The sequence below is a fragment of the Rhinolophus sinicus genome, chromosome X, assembly GCF_036562045.2.
Source record: "Rhinolophus sinicus isolate RSC01 chromosome X, ASM3656204v1, whole genome shotgun sequence".
Lineage (NCBI taxonomy): Eukaryota > Metazoa > Chordata > Mammalia > Chiroptera > Rhinolophidae > Rhinolophus > Rhinolophus sinicus.
The window spans coordinates 72,933,093-72,950,285 of NC_133768.1; the positions used below are offsets into that span (position 1 = coordinate 72,933,093).

At 36.9% G+C, this 17,193-nt stretch overlaps 1 protein-coding gene and 1 pseudogene across 2 annotated transcripts in view; one reads left to right on the plus strand and one right to left on the minus strand.

The window, feature by feature from the left end:
• TBC1D8B (TBC1 domain family member 8B) overlaps positions 1 to 17,193 on the plus strand; it is a 69,635-nt gene that overhangs the window by 16,881 nt on the left and 35,561 nt on the right. For both annotated transcript variants that reach the window (XM_019717708.2, XM_019717709.2), the window contains exons 2-5: positions 9,081 to 9,191; positions 14,507 to 14,625; positions 15,120 to 15,345; positions 16,509 to 16,749. In XM_019717708.2, coding sequence (XP_019573267.2) covers positions 9,081 to 9,191; positions 14,507 to 14,625; positions 15,120 to 15,345; positions 16,509 to 16,749 — 697 coding nt within the window. The remainder of the gene's footprint in view (positions 1 to 9,080; positions 9,192 to 14,506; positions 14,626 to 15,119; positions 15,346 to 16,508; positions 16,750 to 17,193) is intronic.
• LOC141569708 (inactive phospholipase C-like protein 2 pseudogene) lies at positions 11,077 to 12,738 on the minus strand (annotated as a pseudogene).

The following is a 17,193-nucleotide window of genomic DNA, read 5'->3' on the forward strand; positions in this document are numbered from 1 at the left end:
TACTCCCACGAGCATCTTTCAGTCAAACTTTATCTCTGTTCTTTCTCCTGTTCTTCTAATACTACTTTTTTCTAGTGTATGTAAATAAGGAAATCAGATTAGAGCTAGTTTTATTTCAAATGTGGTAAAATTAAATGATTTTCTTCACGAATTTGACAATACTTTTTTGAAAACTTTTTTTGAATTTAAGTTCTTAAAAAGCAAATCTAGCAGATAAAACAGTGCTATGTTTAATAAATGCTTTTATTTGAAGTTATAATTGCTTTATTTTGACAATTTTGTCGAGTTATGTGTATATTTATATGCGAGGTCAGACAATTAAGTTCGCGAACTCATCCTAGAAAAAGTGCTATATGCCTCATACTGAATATCACTACGGTCACCTTTGAAGTACTCCCCTTGGGAAGCTATGCACTGACGCCAGTGCCTAGTTCACCCTTCAAAGCAATTTTGGAACTCTTTTTCTGGAATGGTTATCAGAGCTGTCATCGTATTACCCTTGATGTCCTGAATGTCATCAAAATGTCTTCCTTTCAATATTTCCTTTATCTTCAAGTAAAGAAAGAAGTCATTGGGGGCCAAATCAGGTGAGTAGGGAGGGTGTTCCAATATAGTTATTTATTTACTGGTGCATTGTTGTGATGCAAGAGTCACAAATTGTTGGTGAAAAGTTCAGGTCATCTAACTTTTTTTCACGCAGCCTTTTCAGCACTTCCAAACAGTAAACTTGGTTAACTGTTTGTCCAGTTGGTACAAATGCATAATGAATAATCTCTCTGATATCAAAAAAAGGTAAGCGAGGGACTTCCGGAAAAATGGCGGAGTGAGGTGAGCCTCTGTAAAGCTCCCCTGGAATTTACAAAGAATCGAACAACAAAAACTCCACAAAGGACTCCCTGCACAGCAGACAAGCAACACGAAGAGGCCCACTACCGACTGAAATCACCTACAGGTGGGAGATTCGCGCGAGTGGAGGGAGGAGGAAAGGGAGAAGTGCGCGGAGACGGAGCTGCGGGCGCAGGACGCAGACCTAGCTCAGTGTGCCGAGCTCGCTGCTTCCCGGAACTACCGCAGCTGCGGGAGATCGGACTGCTAGGGCTCCGCCAGGACTCCACAGGGCTGAGGGGACAGCATATAACACGGCTGAACCCAACGCTCACGGCAGAGACCTCGGAGAAAAGACTGAGGGAAAAAGGCTGAAAACGGTGGTTTAAGCCCGCACTGCCGAACAGAGAACGGAGCCTTAGGCACTGAGACTAGCCGCCCCCTCCCTACCCTCCCAGAGCTCGCCCCGCCCCACCTGCCCAGTGCTAGAAGCGAAATAGTAGCAGTGTCAGATCAAAACAACAGAAAATTTGCTGTTTTGAGATCTGTGGACCGCAAACACAAATTCACAGCCCAACTAGTTCCAGCAAAGGGGAGAGAGCAGTGGAAGCAGGACCGGCTGTGGTGGTGGTCGCCGCCATTGCTCTGGGCCACCTCTCACAACTCACCCCGCCCCTGACCCCACCTATCTGGGCGGATCCCTGCAGGAGTAAACAGAACTGCTGAAATATATGGGCTCTGAATCAGCAGCTGGAAGAGCTTTCGAACATCAAAAGCTCTCCGCATACCCACCGGGACACTGCGCCCTGTGACCTAGACGAACTATTAACAGAGGAGAAGCCCGTCTCCCAGGGAATCCCCCCATTGCGTGAGAAGTTGGAATAGTGCAGAGAAAACATAGCACTACTGTGTGGGAGAAGAAAAATAAGTTGCAGTTGGAGAAATAATAAAACATTCTACCAACAAGTACTGGCAAACAAAAGAAAGACCGCTTTCTATCAACCTGTTGCAGAAGTCACTCCTGTAGATGTCTAGGAAGAGAAATAGTAAACCAGTAATCACCATGAATAACCAAGGCAACAAGATAGCTCAGAAAGAAAGTGAAAAATCTCCAGAGAAGGCACTTAAAGATACAGAAATATGTGACTTAAATGACAGAGAATTCAAGATTGCAGTTCTGAAAAAACTCAACGAGATACAAGAAAACACAGATAGGCAGTTAAAGGAACTCAGAAACTCAATCAAAGAACAGCATGAACATTTTACGAAAGAGATTGAAATCTTAAAAAAGAACCAAATAGAATTTCTGGAGATTAAGAACTCAATAGAAGAAATTAAGAATGAAATAACCAGCTTAGGTAGTAGAGTTGACCAGATGGAGCAAAGAATCAGTGACATCGAAGATAGAAACCTGGAAATGACGCAAATTGAAGAAGAAAGAGACTTGAGACTTAAAAGAAATGAAAGAACTCTACAAGAACTTTCTGACTCCATCAGAAAGAGCAATATAAGAATAATGGGCATACCAGAAGGAGAAGAAAGAGAGAAGGGAACAGAGAATATATTCAAACAAATTGTCGATGAGAACTTCCCAAATTTGTGGACAGAACTGGACCCTCGAATCCAAGAAGCAAATAGAACACCTAGTTACCTCAATCCCAACAGACCTTCTCCAAGGCACATTGTATTGAAGATGTCTAAAATCAACGACAAAGAAAGAATCCTCAAGGCAGCCAGGGAAAAGAAGACGGTAACTTACAAAGGAAAGCCCATTAGATTATCATCAGATTTTTCAGCAGAAACTCTACAAGCCAGGATGGAGTGGAACCAAATATTCAAACTATTGAAAGAGAGAAACCATGAGCCAAGAATAATATATCCAGCAAAGATATCCTTTAGATATGAAGGAGGAATAAAGACCTTTCCAGACATACAGAAGCTGAGGGAATTTTCTAATACACGACCTGCACTACAAGAAATACTAAAGGAGGCTATTCGACCACCATCAACAGGGACAATTTGTGGCAAACAAAACTCAAAAAGGGGAGAGTAAAGGCCTGAACCGAATATGGGAATGGAGAAAGTAAGCGTGCTGAAGAAAATGGAATACTCTAAATATCAAACTTTCTTTTACATAAACTTAAGGGTAACCACTCAAAATAAATCCAGAATTGAAATATATACTGAAATAAAAGAAGAAACAGAGGGAAACATCATAGAATACCACCACACAGAAATAATAGACAACAACAAAAGGCAAAGAAACAATGGAGACACAGCCTTACCAGAAAACTAAAGATAGAATGACAGGAAATCCTCACATATCAATAATCACCCTAAATGTAAATGGACTGAACTCACCAATAAAAAGGCACAGAGTAGCAGATTGGATCAAAAACTAAACCCAACCATATGCTGTCTCCAAGAGACACATCTCAGCTACAAGGACAAGCATAGACTCAAAGTGAAAGGGTGGAAATTGACACTCCAAGCAAATGGTACCCAGAGAAAATCAGGTGTAGCCATAATGATATCAGATGAAACAGACTTCAAGGTGAAAAAGATAACAAGAGACAAAGATGGACATTTCATAATGGTGAAGGGACTGTACAACAAGAAGACATAACAGTCATCAATATTTATGCCCCCAATCAGGGAGCACCAAATACACCAAGCAACTACTAACAGAACTAAAGGGAGAAATTGACCAAAACACAATTATACTAGGGGACTTAAATACATCATTGACAGCTATGGATAGATCATCCAAACAGAAAATAAATAACGAAATAGTAGCCCTAAATGACACATTAGATGAAATGGACATAATTGACATTTATAGAGCACTTCATCCTAAAACATCAGACTATACATTCTTTTCTAGTGTACATGGAACATTCTCAAGGATAGACCATATATTGGGACATAAAATCAGTCTCAACAAATTTAAGAAGATTGAAATCATACCATGTATATTCTCTGATAACAAGGCTTTGAAATTGGATATCAACTGTAAAAAGAAAGCGGGGAAAAACACAAATACATGGAGATTAAACAACATACTTTTAAAGAAGGACTGGGTCAAAGAAGAAATTAGAGGAGAGATCAAAAGATACATAGAAACAAATGACAATGAAAATACATCCTACCAAAATTTTTGGGATGCAGCGAAAGCAGTTTTAAGAGGGAAATTTATCTCATTACAGGCCTATCTCAAGAAACAAGAAAACTCCCAAATAAATAACCTCATGTTACACCTTAAAGAACTAGAAAAAGAAGAACAAGTAAAACCCAAGGTCAGCAGAAGAAAGGAAATAACAAAAATTAGAGCAGAACTAAATGAAATAGAGAACAAAAAGACAATAGAAAAAATTAATGTGACAAAGAGCTGGTTCTTTGAAAAGATTAACAAAATTGACAAACCCTTGGCTAGACTTACTAAGATAAAAGAGAGAAGACACTGATTAACAAAATCAGAAACGTAAAAGGGAAGTTATCACGGACACCACAGAAATACAAAGGATCATCCAAGAATACTATGAAGGACTATATGCCACCAAATTCAACAACCTAGAAGAAATGGACAAGTTCTTAGAAACATATAGCCTTCCAAGGCTGAACCATGAAGAACTGGAAAATCTAAACAGACCGATCACCAGTAACTAAATTGAATCAGTCATCCAAAACCTTCCCAAAAGCAAAAGTCCGGGACCAGATGGCTTCACTAGTGAATTCTACCAAACCTTCAAAGAGGATCTAATACCAATTCTGCACAAACTCTTCCAAAAATTGAAGAAGAGACAGTACTCCCTAACTCATTTTATGAGGCCAACATTACCCTGATACCAAAACCTGGTAAGGACAGCACAAAAAAGAAAACTACAGACCAATATCTCTAATGAATACCGATGCAAAAATCCTAAATAAAATTCTAGCAAATCGAATACAACAATGCATTAAAAAGATTATTCATCACGACCAAGTGGGGTTCATCCTCGGGCACAAGGATGGTTCAACATACGAATCCATCAATGTGATACATCACATAAACAAAATAAAGGACAAAAATCATATGATTATATCAATTGATGCAGAAAAGCATTTGACAAGATACAACATCCATTTATGATTAAAACACTTAATAAAATGGGTATAGAAGGAAAATACCTTAACATAATAAAGGCCATATATGACAAGCCCTCTGCTAATCTCATAATTAATGGAGAAAACTGAAGCCCTTTGCTCTACGTTCAGGAACACGACAGGATGTCCCCTATCACCTCTGCTTTTCAACATAGTGTTAAAGTCCTTGCCAGAGCAATCAGGCAAGAGAAAGAAATAAAAGGCATCCAAATTGGGAATGAAGAAGTTAAATTATCACTCTTTGCAGATGACATGATGCTATATATAGAAAACCCTAAAGACTCCACCAAAAAGCTATTAGAAACAATCAACTAATACAGTAAAGTTGCGGCTACAAAATCAACGCACAAAAGTCCATTGCCTTCCTATATACTAACAATGAAATCTCAGAAAAGAAATAAAAACAATTCCTTTTGCAATTGCAGCAAAAAGAATAAAATACCTAGGAATAAACTTAACCAAGGATGTGAAAGACCTATATGCTGAAAACTATAAGACATTTTTGAAAGAAATTGAAGAAGACACAAAGAAATGGAAAGACATTCCGTGCTCATGGATTGGAAGAATCAACATAGTTAAAATGGCCATATTACCCAAAGCAATATACAGATTCAATGCAATCCCCATCAAAATCCCAATGGCATATTTTAAAGAAATAGAACAAAAATCATCAGATTTGTTTGGAACCACAAAAGACCCCGAATAGCCAAAGCAATCTTAAGAAAAAGAACAATAATGGAGGTATCACACTTCCTGACTTTGGCTTGTACTACAGGGCTACAATAATCAAAACAGCATGGTATTGGCAGAAAAACAGACACATAGACCAATGGAATAGAATTGAGAACCCAGAAATAAAACCACATAAATATGGACAGATAATTTTGACAAAGAAGCTAAAACATACAATGGAGCAAAGACAGCCTCTTCAATAAATGGTGCTGGGAGAATTGGATAGCCACGCAAAAGAATGAAACTGGACTGCTATTTGTCACCATGTACCAAAGTTAATTCAAAATGGATCAAAGACTTAAGCATAAGACCTGACACAATAAACTGCATAGAAGAAAACATAGGTACTAAACTTATGGACCTTGGGTTCAAAGAGCATTTTATGAACTTGACTCCAAAGGCAATGGAAGTAAAAGCTAAAATAAACGAATGGGACTATATGAAACTTAAAAGCTTCTGCACAGCAAAAGAAACCATTGACAAAATAAAGAGGCCACCAACTGAATGGGAGAAGATTTTTGCAAACAGTGCCTCCGATAAGGGGCTAGTATCCAGAATATACAAGGAACTCATGCAACTCAACAACAAAAAACAAACAACCCAATTGAAAATGGGCAGAGGACTTGAAGAGACATTTCTCCAAAGAGGACATACAAATGGCAAATAGACATATGAAAAATGCTCAACATCACTAATCATCAGAGAAATGCAAATCAAAACCACAATGAGATATCACCTCACCCCAGTCAGAATGGCTATCATCAACAAGACAAATAATAACAAATGTTGGAGAGGCTGTGGAGAAAAAGGAACCCTCATACACTGTTGGTGGGAATGCAGACTGGTGCAGCCGTTATGGAAGGCAGTGTGGAGGTTTCTCAAAGAATTACGAATAGAATTGCCATATGACCCAGCAATCCCTCTCCTGGGTATCTACCCAAAAATCTGAAAACATTTAGAGATAAAGACACGTGTGCTCCAATGTTCATTGCAGCTTTGTTTACGGTGGCCAAGACATCGAAACAACCAAAATGTCCTTCGATAGATGAATGGATAAAGAAGTTGTGGTATATATACACAATGGAATACTATTCCGCAGTAAGAAAAGATGATATAGGAACATTTGTGACAACATGGATGGATCTTGAGAGAGTAATGCTGAGCGAAACAAGTCAGACAGAAAAAGCAGAGAACCATGTGATTTCACTGATATGTGGTATATAAACCAAAAACAACAAAAGAACAAGACAAACAAATGAGAAACAGAAACTCATAGACACAGACAATAGTTTAGTGGTTGCCAGAGGGGTGTGGGGTTGGGGTGGGAGATGAGGGTAAGGGGGATCGAATATATGGTGATGGAAGGAGAACTGACTCTGGGTGGTGAACACACAATGGGATTTATAGATGATGTAATACAGAATTGTACACCTGAAATCTATGTAATTTTACTAACAATTGTCACCCCAATAAATTTAATTAAAAAAAAAAAAAAGGTAAGCGACATCATTGCAACAAGTTCACGAACTTAATTGGCAGACCTCATACACAGTCATACACTTGATTTCTGTTTTCAACCTGAAGAAAGTTAACCTCTTTTGGTTCTGTTCTTTTAAACAAAAATTCATACAGTAACTTTTTTCTATCAGATAACTTCTTTTCTCTATCATCTTCACATGTTGCCATTGCCAAATCTTTTTTCTTAATACTTTACCCCCACTATCAAAACCCTCTGTCAGGTTGCTGATTGATATTATGCATGCTGCTTTTGTGACCCCTATTTTTGCTTTTTACTAATTCCTATATCTACTCTCCCACTCTTTTCTTTTAGCTGAGCCAAATTTCTCTTTATCTCTTTCTTCTATCTCCTACTCTTCTAATTTACCTCCCGCTATGCTTATGATAACTTCCTCACATCTGCCAACCTACCTATATTCTCATTCAAAGCCTGCTTGAAATCTTAACTCCTTTTAAGTGGGTAAAGATAGGAAAATAGCCAAAAACCTGCTTTATAATTGACTTAATTTTGTTCTCAAAAATCTGTATGCTAAATTAAAGATAAATGCCTCATGAAGCAAAACCAACACTCAACCAATCAAAGCTTCCAGAAAAGGGAGGTAGATTTATATATTTCAGCCATCCCATTGATAGAGTTAAAGCCAACAAATTTTGCTCCTGTTGTGCTCAGCAATATGTTAAAAGTTAGGGATACAAACCCAGAGGTAGAAGATGTGGTTATTGTCCTCAGAGAATTGATAATCTAGGTAAGAAGACAAGATTAATACACCTGAAACATTTAGCAAGTAGTTGTTATAACTGGCCTAATAATCAAAATGATAGGTTGTGTTGTATAGACTTTAAGTGCTGTAAGTAATCAGAGAAAAGGAAGGCATTATTGCTTGAGGTTGCCAGTGAAGTCTTCATGGGGGAAATGTCGAATTTAAATTAGCTGGACTGTGCTAGTAGAAGACATGCGTTAGCATTTGCAGGTAAAAAGAGAATTGCTTAGCAAAGACCCTAAGGGAAAAATTAGTTTGTTTTTCAAGAAAACAGCCAACTTTGTTTTAGGGAGGAGCAGCCAATATTATCAGATCATTAAATTGGAACTAATTGATCAGAAGCCTTGAATTCCCAATTGAATTAAGAGTTGTTAAAAAGAAAACCGCTTTACCAATTTGTTTTTAAATCTTTATTGGGGAACAGTGTGTTTTTCCAGGACCCATCAGCTCCAAGTCAAGTCGTTGTTTTCAATCTAGTTGTAGAGGGTGCAGCTCACTGGCCCATATGGGAATCCAACTGATGACCTTGGTGTTATGGGCACTGTGCTCTAACGAACTGAGCCAACCAGCCACCCCTTTACCTAATTATTTTAATCATAGTTTTATCTTGTTTAAATATCTAAGATTTTCTCATGTAATAGTATTAGCTAACATTGAGGGTTTTACTACGTGCTAAGCATTGTTCTAAATGTTTTATATGTAACAATAACTCATTTTATTTTTATAACGCCAGGATTCAAACTCAGGTAGTCTCTGGTACCAGAATCTACATTCTTATCTGCTATATACAGAACCTTGTAAAGGAGGTATATAAGTGCTATAAATATATCATGAGATTTGGACAATTGAACCTGACTTATTTTATTGAAAGATCATTTTCTGAAGCACTGCTCACATCTAAACAGTGTAATATCTTCATCCAGAATATATATATATATATATATTTTTTATTTAAGAAAAGCCTCTGTAAGGAAACTGAGTTAGAATTTTAAAAAGTAAATCCATTGTTTTTTGTTTTTTGTTTTGTTTTTTGTCATATGAAGTGCTATTGATACTATGTTTTGTAAAATCCTTATTTCAACAGTCTCTTTATTACAACAGGGCTTCTTGTTGGGACTCTTGATTCAGTCTTAGACTCAACTGCTAAAGTAGCTCCATTTCGCATTCTACACCAGACACCAGATTCTCAAGTTTACCTGTCAATTGCATGTGGTGAGTATGATTTTTAAAACCTATAATTCAAACAAATAAGGGTACTAATAAATTGAATCGATGTGTTTATAATCCCCAGTTGTTTTGATTTAGAAATGAGTTAAATGTGCAACTCTACTTTGAGAGAATAGGAAGACTTCTAATTGTTTACTTAAGAAAGGCTACAGATTATTATGATTTTTTAAAAAATCAATTAGTGTGAGGCACCTGAATGAAGCATGTGTTGCAGCAGGGCTGCTTCTGAGCAAATGTTGGTCTTTGCTGCTGCTGTATGACCCCTTTCTTCAGCTTAATTCTCCTGCTTCACTTAACTGCAGGGAAGATGACAACTTTCACATGAAATAATACTTTGTTTCATCTGTAATCACTCAGATGAGGAGAATCATGCCCAAAACATAAATGTCCTCCCCTAAGAAAGTGTAAGCCTGAAAAATTGAATCTTCTTTAGTTACACACATATTTTCTCACAAAAGACATCATATTCTTGAAATACTTGAAATATGAAAGGATGTCTTTCAGGTAAAGCTACATATTCATTCCTGCTGGGAGGTTCAGATCCTTCCACATATTTATATTGTGAGTAGAAAAGGAATTAGGATAATTCTTCCTAATAAAGCAACCCCCCGAAAAAAAACAACAAAAAACACGCAATGACAGCTTACTTTTTTTATGATGCCATTATAATGTTGGTCTAACTTAGAATCCCAGATTTTTGGCCTTTTTAATATTGAACAACTGCCTTTTTCTTTTTCTCTCTCTTTTCTCCCCTTCTCTTCTCAAGTAGACACACTTTTTTTAAAAAATTCATGTGACTTTTGGATAGTTTATATCTGTGAACATATAGCTACAGCATACAATTAATTTTTAAAGATGTGTGGCTTGTTTTCTGCATCTCCCTCTAAATTCCCTCAGTGTTGTTGGTGAATGTTTTCTTCTGGCTCTCTTAAATTGAATGTTATTTAAACAAAATGAAGAAGACGTTACACCAGCTGACATTATGAGACGCCAATAACCTCGACTTTAAATCTGGTTGGTAGAAATTATTTAGAAAAAAATGTCTCTTCTACTTTTTATTTAAATAATGATTATATAACTTATTCCTCCAAATTGACCTGATGCAGAAATATAGTAGTTACCTACTAATGAAGCTTCTTATACATAAAGGACCAGAACAAACGCCTTAAAAATTTCCCATGGCTTTTTTTTAGAAATATCATGAAACATTTTTATTGTGAACACTGTTTCATACAATGAAAAACTATTTACAATGTGTTGCTTCCATATTGGTTTCTTTTACAGCGTATATATACCCAGCACATGTCTTCAGCCAGTAGCTTCAGTCCAATTGCACATTTTCCTTATACTCCATAGCCTAGCAAGGTTCCTGGAGATTCAGGAAATCTGTCCACTTACATTCTCCTTAGTAATTATGGCTCGACAGGCATGCCACGAGAATCATCGGTAACCCAGAGACTCTAGCAATCACACATATATAAAATGCATAGACTAGCTTTTTCTCCAATAAATACGAATTTGGCATTACAATCCATTTCCATCTTAAGAAATTGTTTTCAGTTAGGAAAGTGTTTTTTCCCTTGGTGGAACTAGAGTGAACAGTATGTTGTTTACAATGGAACTGGGTTATGATGTGTTTGTATATAAATATAACATACTTAGACCAGGAATATAATTTCTTGTTAAAGAGTTTATTTGCCTTCACACACCAGATTGCTACATACATTCACAGTTTTAATATACCGTAATTAGCTATTCTGTTTGTGCTTTAAAATCCCAAATATTATTTTCACTAGTGCAAAGGAAATGTTCTGTTTGACTACAGTTGATCCCAGAGTTAAAACTCCATAATGATTTCTAGGAAGTTCCCTCATTCTCCAGGTTCATTGTTTGTTTTTTCAGGTGTGACTTCCAGGCTCTGGCATTTTCTATGCCTGGTTTATTCAGTCCACATGAAACAGCAGCATAATGGATTTGTTTTAGGTTCCCCAAAGTCTGGTTCTTGGCATATTTCAAAAGAGCTGCTTGTCCCTTTAAGATGGTAATATTCCAGGTAAAGCTCTCCACTTCTTTTGGAGTTTTCGTTCCTTCCAACCTTCCTGGTTACCTATGCTGTGCAAGTGTTGATGGGATTCCATGGCTGCCTTCTGACACTGTGCAGTCTCTTCATACACAGCATCTGCATTTTCAGTCAAGGCCTTGAGGGACTGGATCATCGTGTCATAAGTTGTTACAGTCTTCTTTAGAACCTCACGCATGATTCCCTGCAACTCCATCGTGGGATACTGCTCACTGAGATTCAGGACCACCCAGGGTGTGTTACCAGGCCCCAGAAAGCAGGGGTGGGGAGGACACCACCAGCATGTACTGCACGAGACTGGCCACAGAGGAGAGACCACAGAGCTTGAGTGACACCACTGCATGCTGCAGTGGCATCCCATAAAGGGGGCTGGGTATTCTTGAACACCTCATCTACAGTTTTAATCCACAGTGTTCTCGAAGTTGCATATTCCCTGATTTCTTTTCAGAAAGGCCCCTTTTATGAGGTTTCCCTCCTCCTCTTCGGTTAGTAATAGCCACATGGACAAACACAGAGGCATGTGCTAGGACCTCTCCAGTCAGTTACTGCAGGGGGACATGGCAGTAGCCTGTCTGTAAACATTCAAAAGGAATAGTGCACTAAGCAATAAATTCACCCTCAGTGTCATCATCATCTAGTACTATAAAGTGAACCACAGCCAGTTCCAGTAGTTTGATTTGAAATTCAAAGCTTTCGTCAAAAATGGGAGCATCTCCATGCTGGTTCACAGTTTTTGTCATTTCTTCTGCACAGTCAGCAGGGATTCCATGAACTTGCACATAGACATAGTGATCCACCACATCTTTGGCACCTCATCCTTTGGGTTTGGGGTGGTTTTCTATTGCTTGAAAACTGAACTAAAAGGAAATAGATTTCAGGTCTAGTACAAAGCCCATGGGAAAACCTCAACAAATTCTTCCTTTGTGACTTCAGTACCAGCTTTGTCCTTGAATTTGTGCAGTTCTTTGAAATTAAGCTCAGTTTTGCTAGTGTTTAAACCAGGATTGAGGTTTTCGATATACTGTGCCATATTACACAGAGTTACATGTCCCAGGTTATCTGCATCAATTTCACTAAACATTTGTGAAACCCAAGAAATCCTCTTGTTGTCTTAGCTACTTTCTAATATATCAAGTGTATGTTTCCTATAAGAAATTAGATACTGCAGTCTTGTGACCCAGATGTTTGCAATATGTTCAGAGTTGGCAACCAACCCAAATGACTCTGGTGGGGTAACCACCCGGTTTGCTCTCCTCAGGGAGGGGGCCGGCGGCCTGGCTGGGGGTCGGAGGAAGCCCTCCCACGGGTTCCCCTGTCAGGGCTGGCCTTGCCTGGCTCCAGCTTTGGCTTTCAGAGCTCCCTTGTCACTGAGGGCTGGGCCTGGGGAGGTGGCCAGGGCCACACAAGCAGCAGCCCTTCCCTGGTACCGCACTGCTGCCGTGGGTGTCCCATTACCCGCCAGCACAAAGCCTCGTCCCCGAGTCCCCTCCCATGGTTTTTATATGTAGCTCATTAAAGAAAATTATTATACTTGGTATGGCGACTTGAATAACGTGAACACACTTCTAACTGAATTGTAGGAAATAGGCAAGTTTGCCGTTCTAATAAATTTTTAATGTGTCACTCTCCGGATATCCTAAAACACTAAGAAGTCAAGATACTTCTTTTGCTTGAGATTTGTCTAATCCACAATGCTGGGGAAATCTTAAAGGTTTGTGGGTTCTATGGAGAGATTGATAGATATAGAAATGTTCTTCAAACGAAAGCAACCCAGAGCTAATTTATTTAATCTGACCTTCAATAAGCCACCTAACCCTGATTCAGCAGGTAACATGGATTTAACCTTGGCTACAGAATTTCTAACCACTCATAAAATTTCTTTTTTTTTTTTTTTTTTTTTTTTGCCCTTTGATTTTTTTTTTTATTAAATTTATTGGGGTGACAATGGTTAGTAAAATTACATAGGTTTCAAGTGTATAATTCTGTAATATATCATGTACATATCACTTAGTGTGTTCACCACCAAAAATCAGTTCTCCTTCTATCACCATATATTTGACCCCCTTTACCCTCATCTACCATACCCCTCCCCCCCCTTACTCTCTGGTAACCACTAAACTGTTGTCTGTGTCTATGAGTTTTTCTTTCTTTCTTTATCTTGTTTCTTTGTTGCTTTCAGTTTTATATCCCACATATCAGTGAAATCATATGGTTCTCGACTTTTTCTGTGTGACTTATTTCACTTAGCATAATAATCTCAAGATCTATCCATGTTGTCACAAATGGCACGATTTCATCTTTTCTTATGGCAGAGCAGTATTCCATTGTGTATATATACCACAACTTCTTTATCCAATCATCTGTGGAAGGACACTGGTGGTTTCCATGTCTTGGCCACCATAAATAACACTGCGATGACCATCAGAGCATATATATTTTTACGGATAAATGTTTTCAGATTTTTGGGGTCTATACCCAGGAGAGGGATTGCTGAGTCATATGGTAATTCTATTTTTAATTTTTTGAGGTACCTCCACACTGCCTTCCATAGTGGCTGCACCAGTAATGACTAGGTCTTTTAATTTAAGGGTGACTCTGGGCAAAGGCTACATATCTTCTGAAATAGAGTTGCCACAGTTGAAATCCACAGTGAGCATAGGCTTGCCATGTGCATGCTGTTTACAGTCACACAGATTATAGGAACAATACTATTATTTGAAGTCCAAGGATTAAATTATGTATATTTGTGTTCTGCTACTCTATATATTCTCTTAAAAGATACTCATTATTTTAGGCAGTAGTTACTGGCATCTTGTTTTCAGAATTTTATCTTTTCTCAAGTTGTATTTACTTTTCTCCTCTTTCATTGACTATTTTATTCTTTTTATTTATAATGAAAAATAGTGTTCATGCCCACCAGTGTTCTTCCATAGATGACTGGATAAAGATGTGGTATACATACACAATGGAATACTGTTCTGCCATAAGAAAAGATGAAATAGTGCCATTTGTGACAACATGAATAGATCTTGAGGTTATTATGCTAAGCGAAATAATAGGGACGAAGTAGAGAATAACTAATACATTTTTATGATCATAATTTTTGAAAATGAGCAAATGCATTTTTTTATAATTTTATTAAACTAAGTGTGAAAATATCGAGAACACTTTCATTGCGGAGTTTTTCTTGAGTCTTTTATTCTCTTTCATTATTAATCAGGAGCCAACAGAGAAGAAATAACGAAACACTGGGATTGGTTGGAACAAAATATCATGAAGACCTTATCTGTGTTTGATTCAAATGAAGATATTACTAATTTTGTACAAGGAAAGATAAGAGTAAGTGGCATGGATATAATTTATAGATGGAATACAAAAATCTTTCTCCCACTTATTTGAGGATCACGGGCTGCATGGAAGGTCATTGTTTTATTGGCACCTTTCAGGATTATCAGAAGCACACATATGAATGTCATAATCAGTGCTAAAGAAAATTGTAGTCAGTGGTTAGTCTTTGGTGCCCTTGTGAGTTGTCGTAGGGATATTTTCATTTCACTGTCTCTTGAGTTTGGAGTTTGAACCCTTCACCCAATCAATACAGTATTTAGCACCTGTATTTTTCGTAGCTGTTTATGAGGCATTGGAAAAAGCCTAATGACAAAATTAAAGAACATCTGGTTATCTCTACCCTAAGTATGTAATACACATATATACATATGATACATGTACCTGCATAGATATACACAGTTGTGTTCAATGAACTGTTTACATATAAAATATATTTTTGTTAGTAGGTAATTATTAATTTTCAGAAAATATTTTGTCTCCCTTAGGGATTAATTGCTGAAGAGGGAAAACAGTCTTTTGCAAAAGAAGATGATCCTGAGAAATTTCGAGAAGCCCTTTTGAAATTTGAAAAATGTTTTGGTTTACCAGAGCAGGAGAAGTTAGTGACCTATTACTCATGCAGTTATTGGAAAGGACGGGTTCCTTGTCAGGGTTGGCTGTATCTCAGCACCAACTTTCTGAGCTTCTATTCTTTTTTGTTGGGATCAGAAAGTAAGTGGTTTCTATTGCTTACCATGACTTTGAACTTGCTGAGGAACTCTCAACTCCTTGGTGGTGTTAGGTTATATATAAACAATATGATTGATATTAAGGGTAATTAAATTGTACATTGACATTTCACTTCATCTAAAGAAAGTATCCTTTTTAGGCTGGTTGCTTAATGTAGGAATCATTAGAAATATGTATAGAATGCCTTGCATATTGTGGGAAGTGAATGAATATTAAATGGTGATGGTGACATATGAGTATAACTCCTTTTTTCCCTTGTTCTAAACTACCCGCCTTCCTCAGTCCATGTTTTAATCCTTGTTTTAAATATACAATATAAATATAGTAGCCATAGTACCTAATGTCCCACAGCTACAAAGAAGAATAAAACAGTACTGTTGATAGTACACATGTAGCTTGTATATCAGTAATTATGTAAAGTAACAGATTTAAATATCAAGTCATATTTTTAGAAATCTTTAGAATTACTGTATTTTGCCATGCAAAATGTGCTCCTGTGTATAATGCACACCCTCGTTTTTAGCCCAAACTTTCAGGGAAAAAAATCTTTCGTTTTAATTTTTTAATTCAAATGTTCATTTGTTTACATTTAGGTACTTGTTTTTTGTATTATAAAGGAATTATAGCATTTATTTTTTAACATATTATGGTAAAAGAAATGTTATATACCGGTAACAAATTTACGTATCATAGAAGGCCAAGAACTCTTCATCATTGCAAGTTTGTCGTAAGTTCAACAAAACCGATCATCGTATTCCAGGGTATTATTTTGCATATAGCTATCGTTATTGATTTCTAGAGTTACACTTTTAACTCATTAGCGTAAATAAAAGAATTAAAAGCATTTATATAGATACAGAATTAGTACTACCCATGTATAATTCGTACCCTTATTTTTCCCTCACAAATTTGGGCAAAACAGTGTGCATTATACATGGCTAAATATGGTATGTATCTATTTCTAGAGTTACCAATTATTGTGTGTTCATGGTTATGACTCAAAATTATAACTGATCTTGCATGCAAGTATGTTAGTTGTTCATAGCATTTTTCAAATAGTTAAATATTGTTTCAAAAGACCTGATTGATAAGCATTAATAAATATTGAGAAATTTAATGGTATCTGCTTATAACTCTTATTGCAGTAAAACTCATTATCTCCTGGGATGCAGTCTCAAAACTTGAAAAGACTTCAAATGTCATACTGACAGAGAGTATTCATGTGTGTTCCCAAGGGGAGAGTCACTACTTTTCAATGTTTTTGCATATTAATGAAACATACCTTCTGATGGAACAGCTGGCAAACTATGCTATAAAGAGACTTTTTGATAAGGAAACATTTGATGATGACCCAATCCTTGATGATCCTCTACAAATCACCAAAAGGTATTCAAAGCTTAATTAATACTTACTTTTTAAAGAATTGCTTGACCAAAGAACAGTAGCATTAATTAGCGGTAAAAGTTAACTGTTCTATATTACATGATAGTTTTTCTTTGGAGTTAGTTATCAATGTGTGTGCGTGTGTGTGTTTTAGTTTATTCATATGCATTTCACAGGTAGTATCCTCACCCTGAAATTGAATCCTAAGAAACAATAGAAGTTAGGTTTGAAAATTATTTCTTGAGATCCCAGTAGGATTTGCCCTGGAGTGCTTTTTGAAATGTAGAGATTTGTGTGTGTTCTTAGTCTAACTCTAAATTTCTATGAGTAGTATAGATAGTTTTGGGTCTGAAATTGTTAAATGTATTATTTTCAAATATAATTTAGAAAGAGCTCTTTTTTGTTGTTGTTTTGCTTTGTTTTGTTTTTTATGTTTTGTTTTTTATG